Source organism: Garra rufa, chromosome 21, assembly GCF_049309525.1.
Source record: "Garra rufa chromosome 21, GarRuf1.0, whole genome shotgun sequence".
In the NCBI taxonomy this organism is placed as follows: Eukaryota; Metazoa; Chordata; class Actinopteri; order Cypriniformes; family Cyprinidae; genus Garra; species Garra rufa.
Window position 1 is genome coordinate 40,069,313 of NC_133381.1, and position 18,120 is coordinate 40,087,432.

At 31.8% G+C, this 18,120-nt stretch overlaps 1 protein-coding gene across 1 annotated transcript; it reads right to left on the bottom strand.

The window, feature by feature from the left end:
• Nucleotides 1–1,557: 1,557 nt before the first annotated feature.
• Nucleotides 1,558–17,680, bottom strand: mocs3 (molybdenum cofactor synthesis 3). Its single transcript, XM_073827427.1, has 13 exons — nucleotides 17,579–17,680; nucleotides 16,499–16,631; nucleotides 16,315–16,407; nucleotides 14,840–14,960; nucleotides 14,693–14,767; nucleotides 14,471–14,588; nucleotides 10,251–10,359; nucleotides 9,854–9,916; nucleotides 9,575–9,738; nucleotides 6,614–6,661; nucleotides 6,271–6,367; nucleotides 2,981–3,088; nucleotides 1,558–1,777 (listed from the first exon to the last, which is right to left on the bottom strand). The coding sequence occupies exons 1-13, from the start codon at nucleotides 17,678–17,680 to the stop codon at nucleotides 1,620–1,622; spliced, it is 1,389 nt and encodes a 462-aa protein (XP_073683528.1). The 3' UTR covers nucleotides 1,558–1,619.
• Between the last annotated feature and the right edge of the window lie 440 nt (nucleotides 17,681–18,120).

Here is an 18,120-nt window from a genome sequence, read left to right on the forward strand (position 1 = left end):
CCTTGCAGAATCTGCAAAATGTTAATTATTTGACTAAAATAAGAGGGATCATACAAAATGCATGCTATTTTTTATTTAGGTCTGACCTGAATAAGATATTTCACATAAAAATCATCTATAAAAGGCACAAGAGAAAATAATCGTTGAATTTATAAAAATTACCCAATTCAAAAGTTTACAAACGTTTGATTAATACATGAATGATCCACAGCTGTGTATTTGTTTTAGTGATAGTTGTTCATGTTTGTCTTGAACAGTTAAACTGCCTGCTGTTCTTCAGAAAATTCTTTAGTTTTTCATTATTTCTGTGGATTTGAACCCATTCCAAAAATAACTGTATGATTCTGAAATCCATCTTTTCACACTGAGGACAACTGAGGGACTCATATGCAACTATTACAGAAGGTTCAAACGCTCACTGATGCTCCAGAAGACTTTTGAACTTTTTTTTTTCTTATTTTGCCTAAATATATTTTTTCCCATTTAGTACTGCAATTCAGAAGCTACAGAAGATACTTGCATGTTCCCCAGATAAAAAAAGGTTAGATTCACCCTGATCTTCCAAATCAAAAGTTTCAAATACACAGAAATGCTGAAAAACCAAATAATTTGTGGGACCTGAAGGATTTTTCTGAAGAACAGCAGGCAGTTTAACTTTTCAGGACAAACAAGGGACTCAACTATCACTAAAAAAAACACAGCTGTGGATCATTCAGGTAACAACAGTATTTAGACTCTAGAGGATGTAAACTTTTGAACGAGGCCATTTTAATAAAGTCAGCTATTATTTTCTCTTGTGGACTATATGTAAACATCTTTTATGTAATGTTACATCCTCGGACGTATATAATTCTTTGCATTAATTAATATCTTATTCAGGTCAGAACTAATAAAATAACATGCATTTTGTATGATCCCTCCTATTTTGATCAAATAATTAAAATTTTTTATCTATCTATGCATTTTCTGCAAATTCAAACTTTGAAACTGACATTTTTTTTATCACTGACACTGATTTTGAGGTTCATCTTTTCACACTGGGGCAGTTGAGGAGACTCAGGCAACTATGACAAAAGTTCTCTAGATGGGGGTATAAACTTTTGCAAATTAAATTGTTTTTTGTTTAAAGATCTTTTTTTTAGAAGCTCCTCATGCATCAGTGAATGTTTTTGTTCTTTGTAAAAATCCCTCAATTGTGTACAGCTTGAAAAGATGCATCTTAAAATCATACAGTCATGACTGAAAAGGGTAGAATTTTGGAGCAGTTCAGTCGCACACACGTCTCGTTGACTACTTGTAAACATTTGCTATGTGAATTAGCTTATTTAGGGCTAAACTAAAATAAAAAAAATCAATCAATCAATCAATAATTATCTCTTTTATTTTGTTAATATTATACACATTTGGCAGTGTATGTAAATTCATGAATGCAACTGTATAATTTGTATTAGAAAAAAAAACAGTCTAATTATATTACACACCTTAAGATAAACTTTGAAAAACAAAAAAACAGGTTCTAACGAGGTACCTTAAAAATAACACCATTTATTGCATAAATTAAATAAAGTAAAACGTTTATTGCTTTCATTCACAAAATGTATACATATAATTAATGATAGTTAATACTGAGGAAAAGCGGGGTCTATCTTGTTAGCCCAGGCCATCAATCCTCCAACGACGTCCTTCACAGAGATCTGCTCAATTTCTTGTCCAGACATTTTCTCCAGAAGCTGAACAGCCTTCTGGGAGTCATTCCCAAGTTTGCAAACCACAAACACTACAAGACAATAAAGGTAAACACACAGACAAAGTAAGCTTAGTCACTCCAACCATACTTCATGCTAAGAAGATTCTTTTCCCAAATAAAACACACTTACATATATAAAACATAATCACTGCGAAAAATGCTTTTCTTACTTAGATTATTTGTTTCCAGCCAAAATTTCTAGAAATTCTTAAATCAAGAAGGATTTTCTAGACAAGTACAGAAAAAACAAGTCAAAATAACGTGAGATTTTGCTTAGAACAAGCAAAATAATCTGCCAATGGGGTAAGGAAAAAAAAAAATTATTTCAAACAGAAAACAACATTATTTTTCTTAGCCCATTGTCAGATTATCGTGCTTATTTCAAGCGAATATGCACTAAATTTGGAGTCATTTATTTCTGAAAACGGGACAATTTTTATTTAAAAAAAATTGAAATCTAAGAAAAAAAATTTTTTACAGTGATTTTTTTTATGTTTCTGCATTTCTTTGATAAAAATGCAGAAAGTATTTATGTAGACACTGTGACACACCACTGTATACAGTTTAGGAAAGATAAAAAAAAAATAACAACAACACTTTTACTCACTAAATGCTATTTGAACTTTCTACCCAACTTTTGAAGAATGTACATCATGGTTTCCACAAAAACACTAAACAGCAAAACATTTTTTTAAATAGATAATAATCAGAAATGTTTCTTGATATAAGCATATTTAAAATATGATTTCTGAAGGATCATGAGGAAAAAAAATCAGTTTTGTATCACAGGATTAAACACTTCATAAAATTACCTTTTTTTTACTGTATTTTTGATCAAATAAATGCTAATAAATTTAAAAATACAAGACTCAAAAATACTTGATTATTAATCACTAGGCCAGCTGTTTCTCATGATTAAGCCATTTCTGTGTTGCTTAGCACCTCCATCATCCAAGAAAAGCGAGGTAGCTGGCAACACTGGTCTCCAAATGCTTAATTAGCTTGAGAAAACTTAGCTTAGCTTAGAATACTCAACTCATCTAATGAGGGCTAGCTGTGGGCATCTGGCACACAGACAAGTGCTTACTGTGTATAAAGATAGGATCACTTAAGGAGCACAGGCCTGTGCATTTAGTATGCACTTATTTTTCAGCACCATGTTTGTTTGAGCAAAAAAAAAACCTGATTATGAAAAAATGGCATGCAACAAAAATCATTTTAAATGGCTCTTACCTGGGACTTGAGATTTAATGTTCATCTGCTGTTTAAGGTCACTGACTGTATCTTTTAAAAGTGCCATGTGCTCTGCCTTTTGATTTTCTAAACTAGAAAGTGGAATATCTGTCATGCAATGTAAGAAAATTAACGGAGGGAGTAAATTGATTTTTTACATTTTCTTAAGACAGGGCTGTTAAAATCGCTTTCAGGCTTTTTATCAGTCTCACACTAAATAGCATATCAAATATTAAGACAACATGAAATCAATAACTGCTCATTTTCCCACCAACACAGGACTTAATAGAAGTAGTCTAAAGCAGAAATATTTTTCAGCAATCAAATTTCTTCCCGCCTTTCATAAGATAAGTAGAGAAACTATTACTGTATACAACAGGGGTTCTATTAAACATTAATTTCACTCATCTAGGCATTATTAAACGTATGTATATGTAGAAATGATCATGAAACTCTGACCGGACTCCAAACAAATGCTTATAAATCTGTCATTATGCTATATTATGACCAAATATTGGATTCAATCTTTTTGTCCGGTCATTTTTGACCGGGAACACCTCAAGTATGACTTTTTGCAATTTTGTATTTAAAAGCAAATTTCCTGATTAAACAATAAAGCACACTAGTGTGAGAAACAGTGCGAAATGTGATCATTTTTTATATCATAATGTGAAAATTACTCATAAGAATTTTTTTTTTTCACTCAAAAAATTAGATGCCTACTTTTGGATAAATGAGGCTTACGATTAATTAGATGCAAGTCCTAAATAAATGAAAACAAGTTGACAAAAAGAATGAATCCAATATGTGACCCTGGACCACAAAACCAGTCATAAGGTTAAATTTTACAAAACTGAGATATATACATCATATGAAAGCTCAATAAATAAGCTTTCTATTTATATATGGGTTGTTAGGATAGGACAATATTTGGCTGAGATACATCTATTTGAAAATCTGGAATCTGAGGGTGTAAAAAATCAAAATGCTGAGAAAATCACCTTTAAAGTTGTCCAAATTAAGTTCTTAACAATGCATATTACTAATCAAAAATTACATTTTGATATTTATAGTAGGAATTTTACAAAAAATCTTCATGGAACATGATCTTTACTTAATTTCCTAATGATTTTTGGCATAAAAGAAAAATCTATCATTTTGACCCATGCAATGTATTTTTGGCTATTGCTACAAATATACCCCAGCGACTTAAGACTGGTTTTGTGGTCCAGGGTCACATATCTGGTGAAAATATTGCATAATGAGAGATTTATAAGCAATTTTTGACCGGGAACACCACAAGCGTGACCAGGTGAAGTAAAACGGGAAAAAGAAAATCTTTTCCGGGTCAATTTGACCCAAACACAACCAAAGGGTTAAGTAATTTAGTTCACAAAATCACTTTTTTTGACTATTGTTTTGTATTTTGAGGGTAATGACAACAAAGCCAAATCCTGTCCATTTTAGGAAATTTTAGAAATCCTAGACAAATGACGTATGGTAACCAGGTCACTATAATAGGAGATAATTTTAATTTTCAATTAGTTGAGTAAAGCCTGTAGTGCAAAACACATTTGTATAGCAACAGAGAAACGATTGCAATCATTTTAGACTAAAATATGAAATTTCATGCGTCATAAACATTACGCACTACATTTTTTTTTGTGGGACCTTAATAAACAGTCTCTTACATCTACAGGAAAAACAAATGATGGTAACATGTTACTGTGTTCAGATGAGTGAATATGGAAAACATTCTACCTCTGACCTGTTAACACTTAGACTGTGCTTTTGTTTTTCTTATCTATAATTTAGTGATTTTAAACTGTCTTTCTGCTTTGGAAACTGAGGAAAAACAAGCTGCGGAGTTTATATTGCAACATTTATATACTACATCTTTTTGTCACGTTAGCCAATATCAAATCTGACTCGCTGGGAAACTGCCTGAGAGATAATAGGTCGCTTGCTAACCAGTGTAGATGGTAGAGAAATTTTATGGGGAATGTTTTTAAAAAGTGCATCTAGTACAACATTAAGCATATAGGCAATTTGTAGAAGTGTTGCATAGAAGAACGAGTTCTGCCGTGGCTTTGTTTCATTTGCCAAATTGAGCAAAACAGACAATATTGACAATACTGTTTTAAAAATGTAGGGCTGTTGCAATTCGTACTATTCGTACTAATACTATTCGATTTTTTAAAATCTTCGATTTCATATCTCTGCATGTTGCTGTTAGTTTGGGTTTATTATAACGTTCATCTACGAATGCAACGTGTGCCATTTCATCTGATTTGTAAGTTTGTATAGGTTTTTTATAAACCTATACAAACTTAGGAGAAGTGCTAACCGCGATTTCAAAATAAAAGTTTAAGCCCTCACTCAGAGTTTACACGTTTTGATGTCCACATATTCAATAAATTACTGTGGCTATAGCATTTCTGTGATAAAGATATGGCCAAATATTAAATATTAAGTGGACTTTTGCATCAAATTTCATTTAGTCAATATTAAACAAGGATTAGATCGCCAGTAATGTATAAAAACAATCGCTGCAGGCCTTTGTTGCAATGCATAATGTACATTAGCTCTGTTGATTTCTTCTTTTGCTTTTTTATGTGAACTAATTATTATGGCATCAGTGCTATTATATATGTACTTTAAGTCATTTTAAAGGCTATTGTTCATTTGCATCCTCATGTTTATTACCACAAATTAAGGTTTGTCTAATTAATTGAGCTTTACAGTTTCATTTCTACCAAATTCTTTTCCATTACTTTTCTGGATTCCATTTTAATGCTTCCGTTAAAATTTAATAATCAAAAACATCTGCAATTAAAATGAAACGTTCTTAAGTAAAATTGTAAAAAAAAAAAATAAAAAAAAACATTTTGTGGGAAATTAGTCTATATAAAATAGTCATTTGTGGCAGCCCTACTAAAATGAAATACATTTGTTAATTTTTTTCTTTATTTATTTCTATAACAACAGTACCTCACTTGCAATAAGACAAGTCAAACAGAAGCATTTTTGCCCTTGTATCTTGAATTTTAGGGGCATTTGACTGCATTCTCATAGACTATTTTTGCAGTCAGTCGTCCTGCATCTGGGCCAGGGTGCATAAAATACATTAATTTCAACACAATATTTTTTCATAATTAACCAAACTGATGTGTTCAACAGCCCTAATTCCACTGGTGGCTCACAAGTACAGCTCATCTTATGTATATTTTACTGTTGGAAATGTCTAATTCTACTACAGATTTTTAAAGTGGGATCATGGGAAAGGATACGGATTGAGGTTGGCAGATGGCAAATGTCCACCTCTACTTTGGGTCGAACGTCAAGGAGGAGATGAGGGCTTGAGCTGTCTACAATGGCTTTGTACTCCTGCAATGAAAGACAAACATCTTTGCAACATTTGAGGAAGGAAAGTACACAGAAGTGCAAGGTGACAGACCAGATCAGATCTGCTTTAGAGAATGAGCAGCTGCACACTTTCACAATGCTTAGGAATTAACTGGCTAACATGGAGCAGTTCTGCTAAAGATATAATCTAAACTACCAAATGGAAATTTAAACACCCCTCATTACATTCCTCTGCCTGCCCAGAATTATGACAAATCGCTGTAGTACCTGCACAGAGACTCTCTGTTCTTTGGTTAGAAGATTCAGTCTTCGACACTAGAAATGAAATCAAACAGAAACAAGAGAGAATAAATCAGCGCTGTTTTTCATTTAACAACGGTTGAACCAAAACCAACACACAAATGCTGATGCAGATGCCCATCTTAGACTGTACTTTAGACCCTTTTTTGGTTTTTAAGTTGACTTTTGACTTGATGGTGTTTGCAAGCAATTTTATTAATACTTACACTACCATTCAAATTTTTGGTATCAATTTTTTTATGTTTTTTAAAAGCAGTCAAACTCACTCAAGGCTGTGTTGTTTTGATCATTGATAGTATTCAAATTTAAAATTCCTAAAATATGTACTTTCATTTATATATTTCATGCATTTACTTGAAAACTTATTACTATCAATGTAATGCATCCTTACTGAATACAAGTATCAAATTATTTTAAAAAATACCATTTAAAATGACCAATTTTTAATTGGAAAACAAATGAATCTAATTACATTTATAGTACTCAAGCTACCACTTATATAGTTTATAATGTTCACCAAGGCTATATTTACTTGATCAAAAATACAGACAGAAACAGTAACATTGTGAAATGTTTCAACTTAAAAATAACTTTTCTACTGTAATTTCTTTACTGTATTTTCTGATCACACTGAATTTTTTTTCTTCAAAATTAACTGTATTTATGATATAAAAATGTTAAATATCAGCTAACAGAATTCAAGCTTTAAGCATAAACTCACTAAATTTTGTTATTTTTCTCTAAATAAATTTCTTCATTTTGCATCTCAAGTAAATGTATGTTAGGATGTTTAGATATTTGTACTGAAAAACAAGACTAGAAAATACTGACAAAGATATTATTTTTTTTCTCAAAGCATGCAACATTTGATCTAAATATAATTCAAGTCCATTTAAGACTTTTAAGACCTTCAGAGACCATTTAATGCAATTATTTGAAAAAGAAAACATTCTTTACATTATAAATGTTTTTTTGTCATTTTGATTAATTTAACAGCAATTTTCAAAAAATAACAAATAAATAAATACATAAAGCCAAACCCTGACTTTTGACCAGTACAGCAGGTTTAGATTTTTTATTAATATTACAAAAAATAGCTTAACTAGAATCTGAAAATAGTTTTACTGTATCTTCTGATCACAAAAAGTGATATTTTTTCTCAGTATTTTGCATTGCTGACAAATGAATATTTTTTTTTTCAATCAAAATTAACTGAATGTGTTATTTAAAAAATGTCAAATATCAGCAAATGAGCTTCAAGTTTTTGGAAAAATCAACATAATTTAACCTTAAAACATAAACCTACTTTGTTCAGTTTCTAAAAAAAACGATTTTCTTCATTTTGCATTTCAAGTAAATGTATCTTAATTTAAGGATGTTTACATATTTGTACTGAAAAACGAAACAAAAAATATTGACAAAGATTTTTCTTTTTTTTCTCAAAGCATGCAACATTTGATCTAAATATAATTCAAGTCCAATTTAAGACTTCTTAGACCTTTTTAAGACCTTTAGAAACCATTTATTGCAATTATTTGAAATAGAAACCTTTCCTTACATTAAGAAGCAGATCTTCACACAAGTTTTTTGTCATTTCGATTAATTTAACATATCCCTGGTGAACACAAGTATCACTTTTCAAAAAATAAACAAACAAATAAATAAATAAAACCAAACCCTGACTTTTGACCAGTACAGCAGGTTTAGATTTTTATTAATATTACAAAAAATAGCTTAACTAGAATCTGCAAATATTTTCACTGTATCTTCTGATCACAAATAAGTGATATTTTTCTCAGTATTCTTGTATTGCTGACAAAAATGACATGATATTTTTTTCAATCAAAAATTACTACATTTATTATTTAAAAATGTCAAATATGAGCTTCAAATGTTTTGAAAAATTTACATAATTTAAGCCTTAAGCATAAACTTTAGAAAAAAAATAAGACTTCCTTTCTTCGTTTCGCATCTCAAGTAAATGTATCTTAATTTAAGGATATTTAGATATTTGTACTGAAAAACAAGACAAAATACTGACAAAAATTTTTTTTCTCAAAGCATGCTACATTTGATATAAATATAATTCAAGTCCAATTTAAGACTTTTAAGACCTTTAAGACCTACAGAAACCGTTTAATGCAATTATTTGAAATAGAAACCTTTCTTAACATTAGAATTTTTTTTGTCATTTTGATCAATTTAACATATTGGTGAACACAAGCATCAATTTTCCAAAAATAAACTAATAAATAAATACATAAACCAAACCCTGACTTTTGACCAGTACAGCAGGTTTAGATTTTTTTATTAATATTACAAAAATAGCTTAACTAGAATCTGAAAATATTTTTATTGTATCTTCTGATCACAAAACAGATATTTTTTTATTGCTTACAAAAATGAATTATCTGAATTTATTATTTAAAATGTCAAGTATCAGCCAATGAGCTTCAATTTTTTTTTAAATCAACATAATTTAAGCTTTAAACATAAACTTACTTAATTTTGTACAGTTTCTAAAAAAAAAAAACAACTTTCTTCATTTTGCATTTCAAGTAAATGTATCTTAATTTAAGGATGTTTAGATATTTTTAAGACCTTTTTATGGTTTGTTGGCAATCATTCCTTGCTTTAACAAGCACCACAACTCAAAAATGGAAATTCATAACATAACTCTAAAAGGTTACACTCAAAGTGTGGTGCATGTGACATTGATTGAATAAATGCATGTTTTTTTCAAAGTAAAAGAGTAGCATGTTGTCGCAATGAAAGAATAGTCTCTGCACAACACACACTGTTTATAATAACTGTGTCACAGTGACACCTTGTGGACATTTAACCACAGCTGATTCTTTTGGATCACTGACACACGCAGGCATTAATATACTGTAGGAAGGAAAGTGGGAGTTTTCCTCATCCTCAGACCTTATCCGTAGCAGCGGAGCCACAGAAGCGCTCATAGTCCTGGAGCTCAGTCACCGTGGGCGTCTCTCCACACACCGCACACTCAGTTTGCTTGGGCCGCAGCCGTATGGAGCGGAAACGCCCCTCCTGACCGTCAAACATCAACAGCTGCTTCTCAAATGAGGCTGAACTGACCAGTTAAGGGCTTATTTCATTATGTTATGCCTACAGTAATAGATGTGTTTAAATAAAAGCCATAATTGTTTGGGTTTAGGGTGTCATTAAGAGCAGAAAGGATACATCCTTGACCGGACGCAATTTTCAGAACTTCCAATGCTTGAAGGCAACCCATTATTCCAGGCACTGCACAATATCAAAACAAGTTACACTAAAGCCATACCTTCAATACAGAACCCTGCAACACTAAGCGTATAATTACTGAATCATTACAGAAGTAAAAATGCATAGGCACTTTTTTTTTTCTAAAGTCAAAAATAACAGTTCTTCAAGGTAAAATCTGCAGGAAAACAGGAATACCAGAGCTTGCAATATAGGAACAGCATTGATAATCCTTATCTTAAACAATTTTAAAAAACAACAACAGATAGCATGCACAGTTTGAAGGGAGTCTGGCTGAAATTTTTAAATGCAATTGTGGAGATCAAGAGGCAATTAACTGAAGCAAAGAAAAACTGACCCACTCCCAGAACTCCTCCATCAGAGCAGTTTGTGACGGTCTCAGGAGGAGGTGGTGTGGGGTACAAACACCTGTAACACGGCCCTCCTCTATAGTTGTACACTGTCAGCTACATGCCAAACAAAAAGAAAAAAAAGTCAAATATGCAAAATGTCCAATTCACTGAAATGACTTTCAGTGACCTTTCAGCAAATCATATATGTGACCCTGGAGCACAAAACCAGTCTTAAAGGGATAGTTCACCCAAAAATGAAAAAGTGATGTTTATCTTCTTACCCCCAGGGCATCCAAGATGTAGGTGACTTTGTTTTCTCAGCAGAACACAAACAAAGATTTTTAACTCAAAGCGGTGCAGTCTGTCAGCCAAATAATGGCAGTAGATGGGCACCAAACCTTAAAAAGTAAACAAAAACATGCACAGACAAATCCAAATTACACCCTGCGACTCGTGACGATACATTGATGTCCTAAGACACGAAACTGAACAGTATTTATATCATTTTTTACCTTTGATACACAGCCACGTCCATCTGTCATGAGCACAAGCTTTTAATCTGACTCGTCACATGTGAACACGCTCTGGCGTAGAATACGCAAACGCCGTAAGGGGAAATTGGTGAAAAGTCCTGGATGAGGTTGCGCAAAAGTAATCTTTTAGCTTTAAATCGGTTTGAACAATCAGGATAAGCGCAAGTAATGACCATTTTGAATAGCCGCTATAGCCACAATCTCTGTGCTCTATGTAAACAATGAGTGTCCGGCGTTTGCGTATTCTACGCCAGAGCGCGTTCACATGTCACGAGCCGGATGCTAAACTCGTGCTCATGACAGATGGACGTGGCTGTGTATCAAAGGTGAAAAATGATATAAATACTGTTCAGTTTCTCGCAAAAACCGATCGTTTCGTGTCTTAGGACATCAATGTATCGTCACGAGTCGCAGGGTGTAATTTGGATTTGTCTGTGCATGTTTTTTTTTTACTTTTAAAGGTTTGGTGCCCATCTACTGCCATTATTTGGCTGGCAGACTGCACCGCTTTGAGTTAAAAATCTTTGTTTGTGTTCTGCTGAGGAAACAAAGTCACCTACATCTTGGATGCCCTGGGGGTAAGCAGATAAACATCAAACTATGGACTATCCCTTTAAATAGCACGGATATATTTGTAGCAATAGACAACAAAACATTGCATGGGTCAAAAATATAGATTTTTTTATTTTTATGCCAAAAATCATTGGGATATTAAAAAAAAGATCATGTTCCATGAAGATATTTTGTATATTTGCTCATGGAAAATATCAAATCTTAATTTTGGATTAGTAATATGCATTGCTAAGAACTTCATTTGAACAACTTTAAAGGTGATTTTCTTAATATTTAGATTCATTTGCACCCTTAGATGACAGATTTTCAAATAGATGTGTTTTGGCCAAATATTGTCTTATGAAAGCTTATTTACTTAGCTTGTATATACATACTTATATAATATAAATCAATTTTAAAAAATGAGCCTTATTTTGTGGTCTAGGGTCATTTGTATATAAACCAAAAATTTGGGGTCAGTAAAGTTTTTTTTGGAAGAAATTAAAACTATTATAAAACTAATTAACTATTTAAATATTTTAAAAATATATATTATATTTATTTGCATTAATACTTTAAATGCATTTTTCTAATAATTTTCTAATAGCTACATTTATGTGATCAAAAATACAGTAAATCAGCAATATTGTGAAACATTTTTACAGTTTAAAAATATAGCTTGCAAGCAGCAATTACGGTGTCAAAGTGACAAGCTAATCAAACATTGCAGAACGCAAGAGACAGTAGTATTGCCAAGATTTTGCATTAAACATCAGAGATGCCAGTGGTACCAATGATATCAGATTTACACAGAAATGGCTTGAGATATTAAAAAATATTTTTGCCAGCATGGTCAAATTAGGTGGAAAATGGACACACGCTCCAGAAAGAGGTTTTTGATATAAACGAAATTGGTGGAAATTGGTTGAAAAACATAAAGCACTGGATTCTGTAGGACCAAATGAATGAAAAGAGATTTGTAGTCAATGGATAAAATTCACTCAAATAAATTTGTATTTTTTTTTTTTTTTTTTACATCTTGATCACTAGGTGGCAGCAGTCCAAAACTTGGAAAAAAAATGTCAATTTTGATTTTACTTGACCACTAGGTGGAACTGTTCCAAAATTGTGCGAGTACCCTCAAGACAGGTACCAAGTTTTATCATTATTTATAATAGGTGGAATTACAGCGTTATACCTAATATCCATTTTGGTGTGCTTTTTGTCAAATTCTTTGATGCACTATAAAAGAACAGTTTGGAGAAAGAACTATAAAAGAGCTGATTTTTGGTGAAGATCAGACAAACCAAGTCCAAAAAAGTAGCTTTTTTAGAAAATTCAACATGGTGTGATAGGGTCCATGACAGAAAATTGCTTTATAGTGTATTTTTAAAATGTAATATTTTACATTTTAAACTATTTCTGCTAGGTGAGCAGAAAACACTTTTCAAAAATATATAAAAAAAAAATTTGATTTAAAAAGTTTGATATTATCCAATACAATTCACAAAAAGTTACATGTTCCAAAACAAAGCAAAACAAAAAAGTATTGTTCCACTGTATGTTTTTTGAAAAAAATCACCATCATGTGGTCCTTCTGCAAAAACATCTGTAAACTTCAGCAGAACTGACTTCTAAAATCCACTAAAAATCTTCTGTACCAATATAATAATATATATATGTAATAACAATATAACAGCACTTCCATTGTACAGACAAAAAACAAAACAAAATCTAAACTTCTTTTATGTTCTACTGGGGAGGGTGACTTACATTTTGTAAACAACAAGAGGGCGAGTGGATGACCCCTTTAAAAGAATTTCTAAGAATATCCATATATTTGCAGTCAGTATGTGCGTTTTCATTCCAGATTTGCACAAAACTTTGGCACTTTTTTATAAATGTTGATTAAAAATTATTGCATTTCCATTAACCAATATTTTGCGACTCAAACATAGTTTTTTCCTCTTGCGATAAGTCATGGCAACGCATGATGCATTTTGTGGGATTTGGGCTATATTTAATCGAATGCAACCTTTAAATGTGTTTTTAAAAAAATTCCATTGCTGTTTTGCAAAAATTACTTTTTCGAATTGAAAAACTAAAAAAAAAACAGTTTTTTCGCGATATATGGGAGTTTGTGCAATTGACACGTTTCCATTAGGCGTATTTTCAATTCACAATTTCAATTTGCACAATTTAAAGGGTAATGGAAATGCAGCTACTGTAAATTAAAACTTCAAATATCAACATAGAAAACACAGGCTGCCCTTTCGAATCACATACAGTGCCTTGCAAAAGTATTCATACCCCTTCATTTTTTTCACATTTTGTTTTGTTGCAGCATTATGTTAAACTGCTTTAAATTAGTTTTTCCCCACATCAGTTTACACTCCATACACCATCATAATGACAAAGCAAAAAACAGATTTGCAAATTTTACATATTTGCACTTGGCAATTATTTGCCTCAGCTTTTTACCTCTCCATCTCTGTCAGCTTGGATGGGGGCTGGCAGACATTTTCTAGAGTCCTAGTTGTTCCAATCATCTTCCATTATGGAGAATGCTTCTGTCAACCTTCAACGCAGCAGATTTTGTTCAGAAATCTTCCCTAGATCATCGCCTTAACGCAAGTCTGTCACTGAGCTCTACAGGCAGTTATCTTGGTTTTTGCTCTGATATGCATTTTCAGCTGTTAGACCTTTTCTGTGAGGTGTGTGCTTTTCTAAATCAGACTCATTTAAATGAATTTGCCACAGTTTAACTCCACTCCAAGTGTAGGAACATCTAGAAGCAATATGAACGTTCCTGAGCTAAATTTCGAGTGTCCCAGAAAAGGGTATGAATACTTATGCAATGGGATCTTTTCAGTTTTTTATTTCTAATAAATTTGCAAAGTTGTTACAAACCTGTTTTGTGCTTTGTCATTATGGTGTATGAGATGTAGACTGATGTGAAAAAAAAAGCAGTTTAACATAATGCTGCAACAAAACAAAATGTGAAAAAAATGAAGGGGTATGAATATTTTGCAAGGCACTGTATTTAAAAAAAAAAAAAAACATATATATATATATATATATATATATATATATATATATATATATATATATATATATCATATGTATATAATAATAATCACCTGTCCTTCCATTCGTAAAGCACTCGCTGACACTAAAGGCTTGCCAGTCAGAACACAGGCATCATTCACAAGGTAGCGTGTAGGAACGTTGTCTGAACAGTCGGCCACAATGTCATACATGAGGATGCAAAGTCAAGGTGACAAATAAATCAGCTTTGCACTGTAAAGGACTTTGAAAAGTTCAAGATGAACCAATCAGTAGTAACTAGTGAGAGTGGATACTGTTGAATGAGCTGCATGGCATTCTCTGGGGAGAGCTGGAGCTGATATGGAACGCACTGAACCGTGGAGTTCAACCTGGAAGAGATCACAACCAGTCAACTCTCATTCATTTACCATTATTCATTTTGTAAGTGAGTAAGATAGTACCTGCTGATGGCCTGAGCAGCAGACAGGGCTTTAGGCTGACCTTGAGTCAGTTCTGTATGAAGCAGCTGTCTGTGCAGGTTACTCAGCTCCACTACATCATAGTCCAACAGACCCAAACGTCCTGAAAACACACACTACATTAATATTATTTACACACACTCTTAAAAGGTTCTTCACAGCGTTGCCACAGAAGAACCATTTTTGTTTCCAGAAAGAACCATTCAGACAAAGGCTCTTTAAAGAACCATCTCTTTTCTTAACTTTTTATAATGGGAAGAACATTCTTTCGCCACAAATAACCCTAAAGGTTCTGTTAAAGATGTTAAAGGTTCTTTATGGAACCATTAAAAACAGTTCTTCTATGGCATCGTGAAGCACCTTTATTTTTAAAATGCAGTTACAGATGTGGCCCAGGGACTAAAATAAGATATGAAAGTTTTCACAAAGCCCATTATGAACAGTAGATTCACTCTGCATGGCTTCTACTTTTAGACTGGTAGCTCTGGTTTTTCTTTTAAAAGAAAATGTAGTTAATTAATTGAAAAATATTAAATATAAATATATTATTACTACTTTTTAATAGATGCATGTTATGTACTATAAATTGCCATTCAGAAGTTTGGAGCAGTGATTTTGAAACACTTACCAAAGCAACACAGTAAAAACAGTAACATTATGAAATTTTTACAATATATTTAAAAATGTAATTTATTCCTGTGATTAAAGTAGAACTTTTAGCATCATTACTCCAGTCTTCAGTGTCACATGATCCTTCAGAAATCATTCTAATTTGCTGCTCAAGATACGTTTCCAATTATTATCAGTGTTAAAAATAGTTTTTGCTGTTTAATCATTTTGTGATCTATTTTTTAGGATTCCATGATATATATAGAATTAAAAAAAACACTTTATTTGAAATAGAAATCTTTTGTTAAAATGTAAAAAAAAAAAAAGTTCCTTTGTGAATGTATTATTATTATTATTATTATTATTATGGATCTTACTGGATCTTGTCTCTAAAATATCTAAAAATTCTTAAATCAAGGATTTCTAGATGAGTAAAAATTATTTTCTTGTTTTCAGAAAAAAAAAAACTAAATCTCAAATCTCTAGTCAAATTAAGTGAGTTTTTGTTTAGAATAATAAAAAAATCTTATTTCAAACAAAAAACTAGATTATTTTTCTTAACCCATTGGCAGCTTATTTTACTTGTTTCAAGCAAAAACACTTAGTTTGACTTGTTTTTTTTCTGAAAACAAATCAATTTTTAGAATTTTTAGATATTTTAGCTGAAAACAAGACAAAAAAAGTAAGAAATTTTTCTCTTTTTTTTGCAGTGTAAACTATAGTTTGTGATATTTAAACTATACAAACTGTGTAGTTGTACTGCCACAAACAGCCACTGAGATAGACTTACACTTACAACTCATATTTATCAGTACTATGTACACATTAAACACACATGGTCACTTTACCTATTCCAGCTGCAGCGAGATACTGTGCAACAGGACATCCTAAACCTCCACAACCCACAACCAGAACAGATATATTACTTAGGGCAACCTGGCCTGTAAAAAAAAAAAAAGAAATTTGTTTTTACAATGCATTCAGACAAAAAAAAAAAAAAAATAGAAAAGAAATAGAAAATATTTTTTTAACCTTTAACACCCAGTTCTGGTAGGAGAAGCTGTCTGCTGTATCTCATGATATCTTCATTGTTCAGCACTGTGTTTGATTTCAGCGGTGAAAGACTGGTAACTTTCTCCTGCAACTCTGTTAATATTGAGTTTCCCTGGAAAAAAGAGACACTTTTTAAATTTTCAGACAAGAAATGCCTTACATATTTAACCAAAATCATCCACAGTAAGGCATTCCATGTCAGGGGTACCTTTCCATTTTACACTGTAAAAAAAGCTTTTCTTACTTTTCTTAGATTTTTTGTCTTGTTTCCAGCCAAAATACATAAAAATTCTTAAATTTTCTAGACGAGTAAAACTTATTTTCTTGTATCTTCTTAGAACAAGCAAAATAAGCTGCCATTGGGGTAAGTAAAAATTTCAAACAGAAAACTAGATTATTTTTCTTAACCCATTGGTAGATTATTTTGCTAGTTTCAAGAAAAAACAAGTCAAAATTAAGTGCATTTTGCTTGAAATAAGCAAAATAATCTGCCCATGGGGTAAGAAAAATAATCTTGTTTTCTGTTCTGAAATAAGATTTCTTTCTTAACCCATTGACAGATTATTTAGCTTGTTCTAAGCAAAAACTCACTTAATTTTGACATGTTTTTTTTTTCTGAAAACAAGAAAATTGCTTTTACTTGTCTAGAAAATTCTTCTGGATTTAAGAATTTTTAGATATTTTGGCTGGAAACAAGACAAAAAAAATCTAAGTAAGAAAAGCATTTTTGCAGTGTAGGATTTTTTTTATTTATTCATTCACTCTTTTTTACTTTTGTTTTAAAATAAATGCATTTGCTACGTAATAAGAAGCAGGGAACACCATTTCCATGAAGAAAGCTACTAAGTTAACGTTACTGTTGATGTCTTTAGAAAAAATGTATGTGTGCATTTGTGAGGTTTGCATGTTGTCATTCCATACAATAACACATAACAAATATTGCCATCAAATACTACCTTAACGAACACCAGTGCTAAAGAAAAACACACAAAGGCACCGATTTTCTAAACAGATGAGCCACAATGTTTACAGAGAGTGAACAGAATAAGATTTGCAGACCTCTTCCAATTGTTTGTTCAAAAGTTTCTTCTTCAGATCTGCAATCTCTTTCTCTTTTTCCATGAGCTGTGTTTTTAAACTTAAAACGGTGTCATCCATCATGAACAATCAGCTCGATATCAAATTATTATTAACAAGCAGTTATTGTGACTAGCAATGCAAGTATTACATCTAAAAGAACAGCATTAGAAATCTCACTGTGGTAGACTTCCGGGTTTGCAGCGTGCGCGACCACGTGTAGGGCACGTAGCTACGTACGACGGGATAACGTTAGATCGAATAACCCACTCAATGTCATTACATTTATTGGAAAAAAAAAACTATTGAACATTAAAAGGTTACAACAATATAAAACATTAAGGATGCAGTTGAATAATTGAGTTGCTCTTTTAACCCTGTATGTTTGGATTTAGGCGAACTGTCCTCTACAGTTAGTGTTTTATACATATCTATGGTTTTATACATCGATTGTTGGCAAAATAAATAAATAAATAAATAAAATAAAATAAATAAATAAATAAATAAATAAATGGGCAACGCGT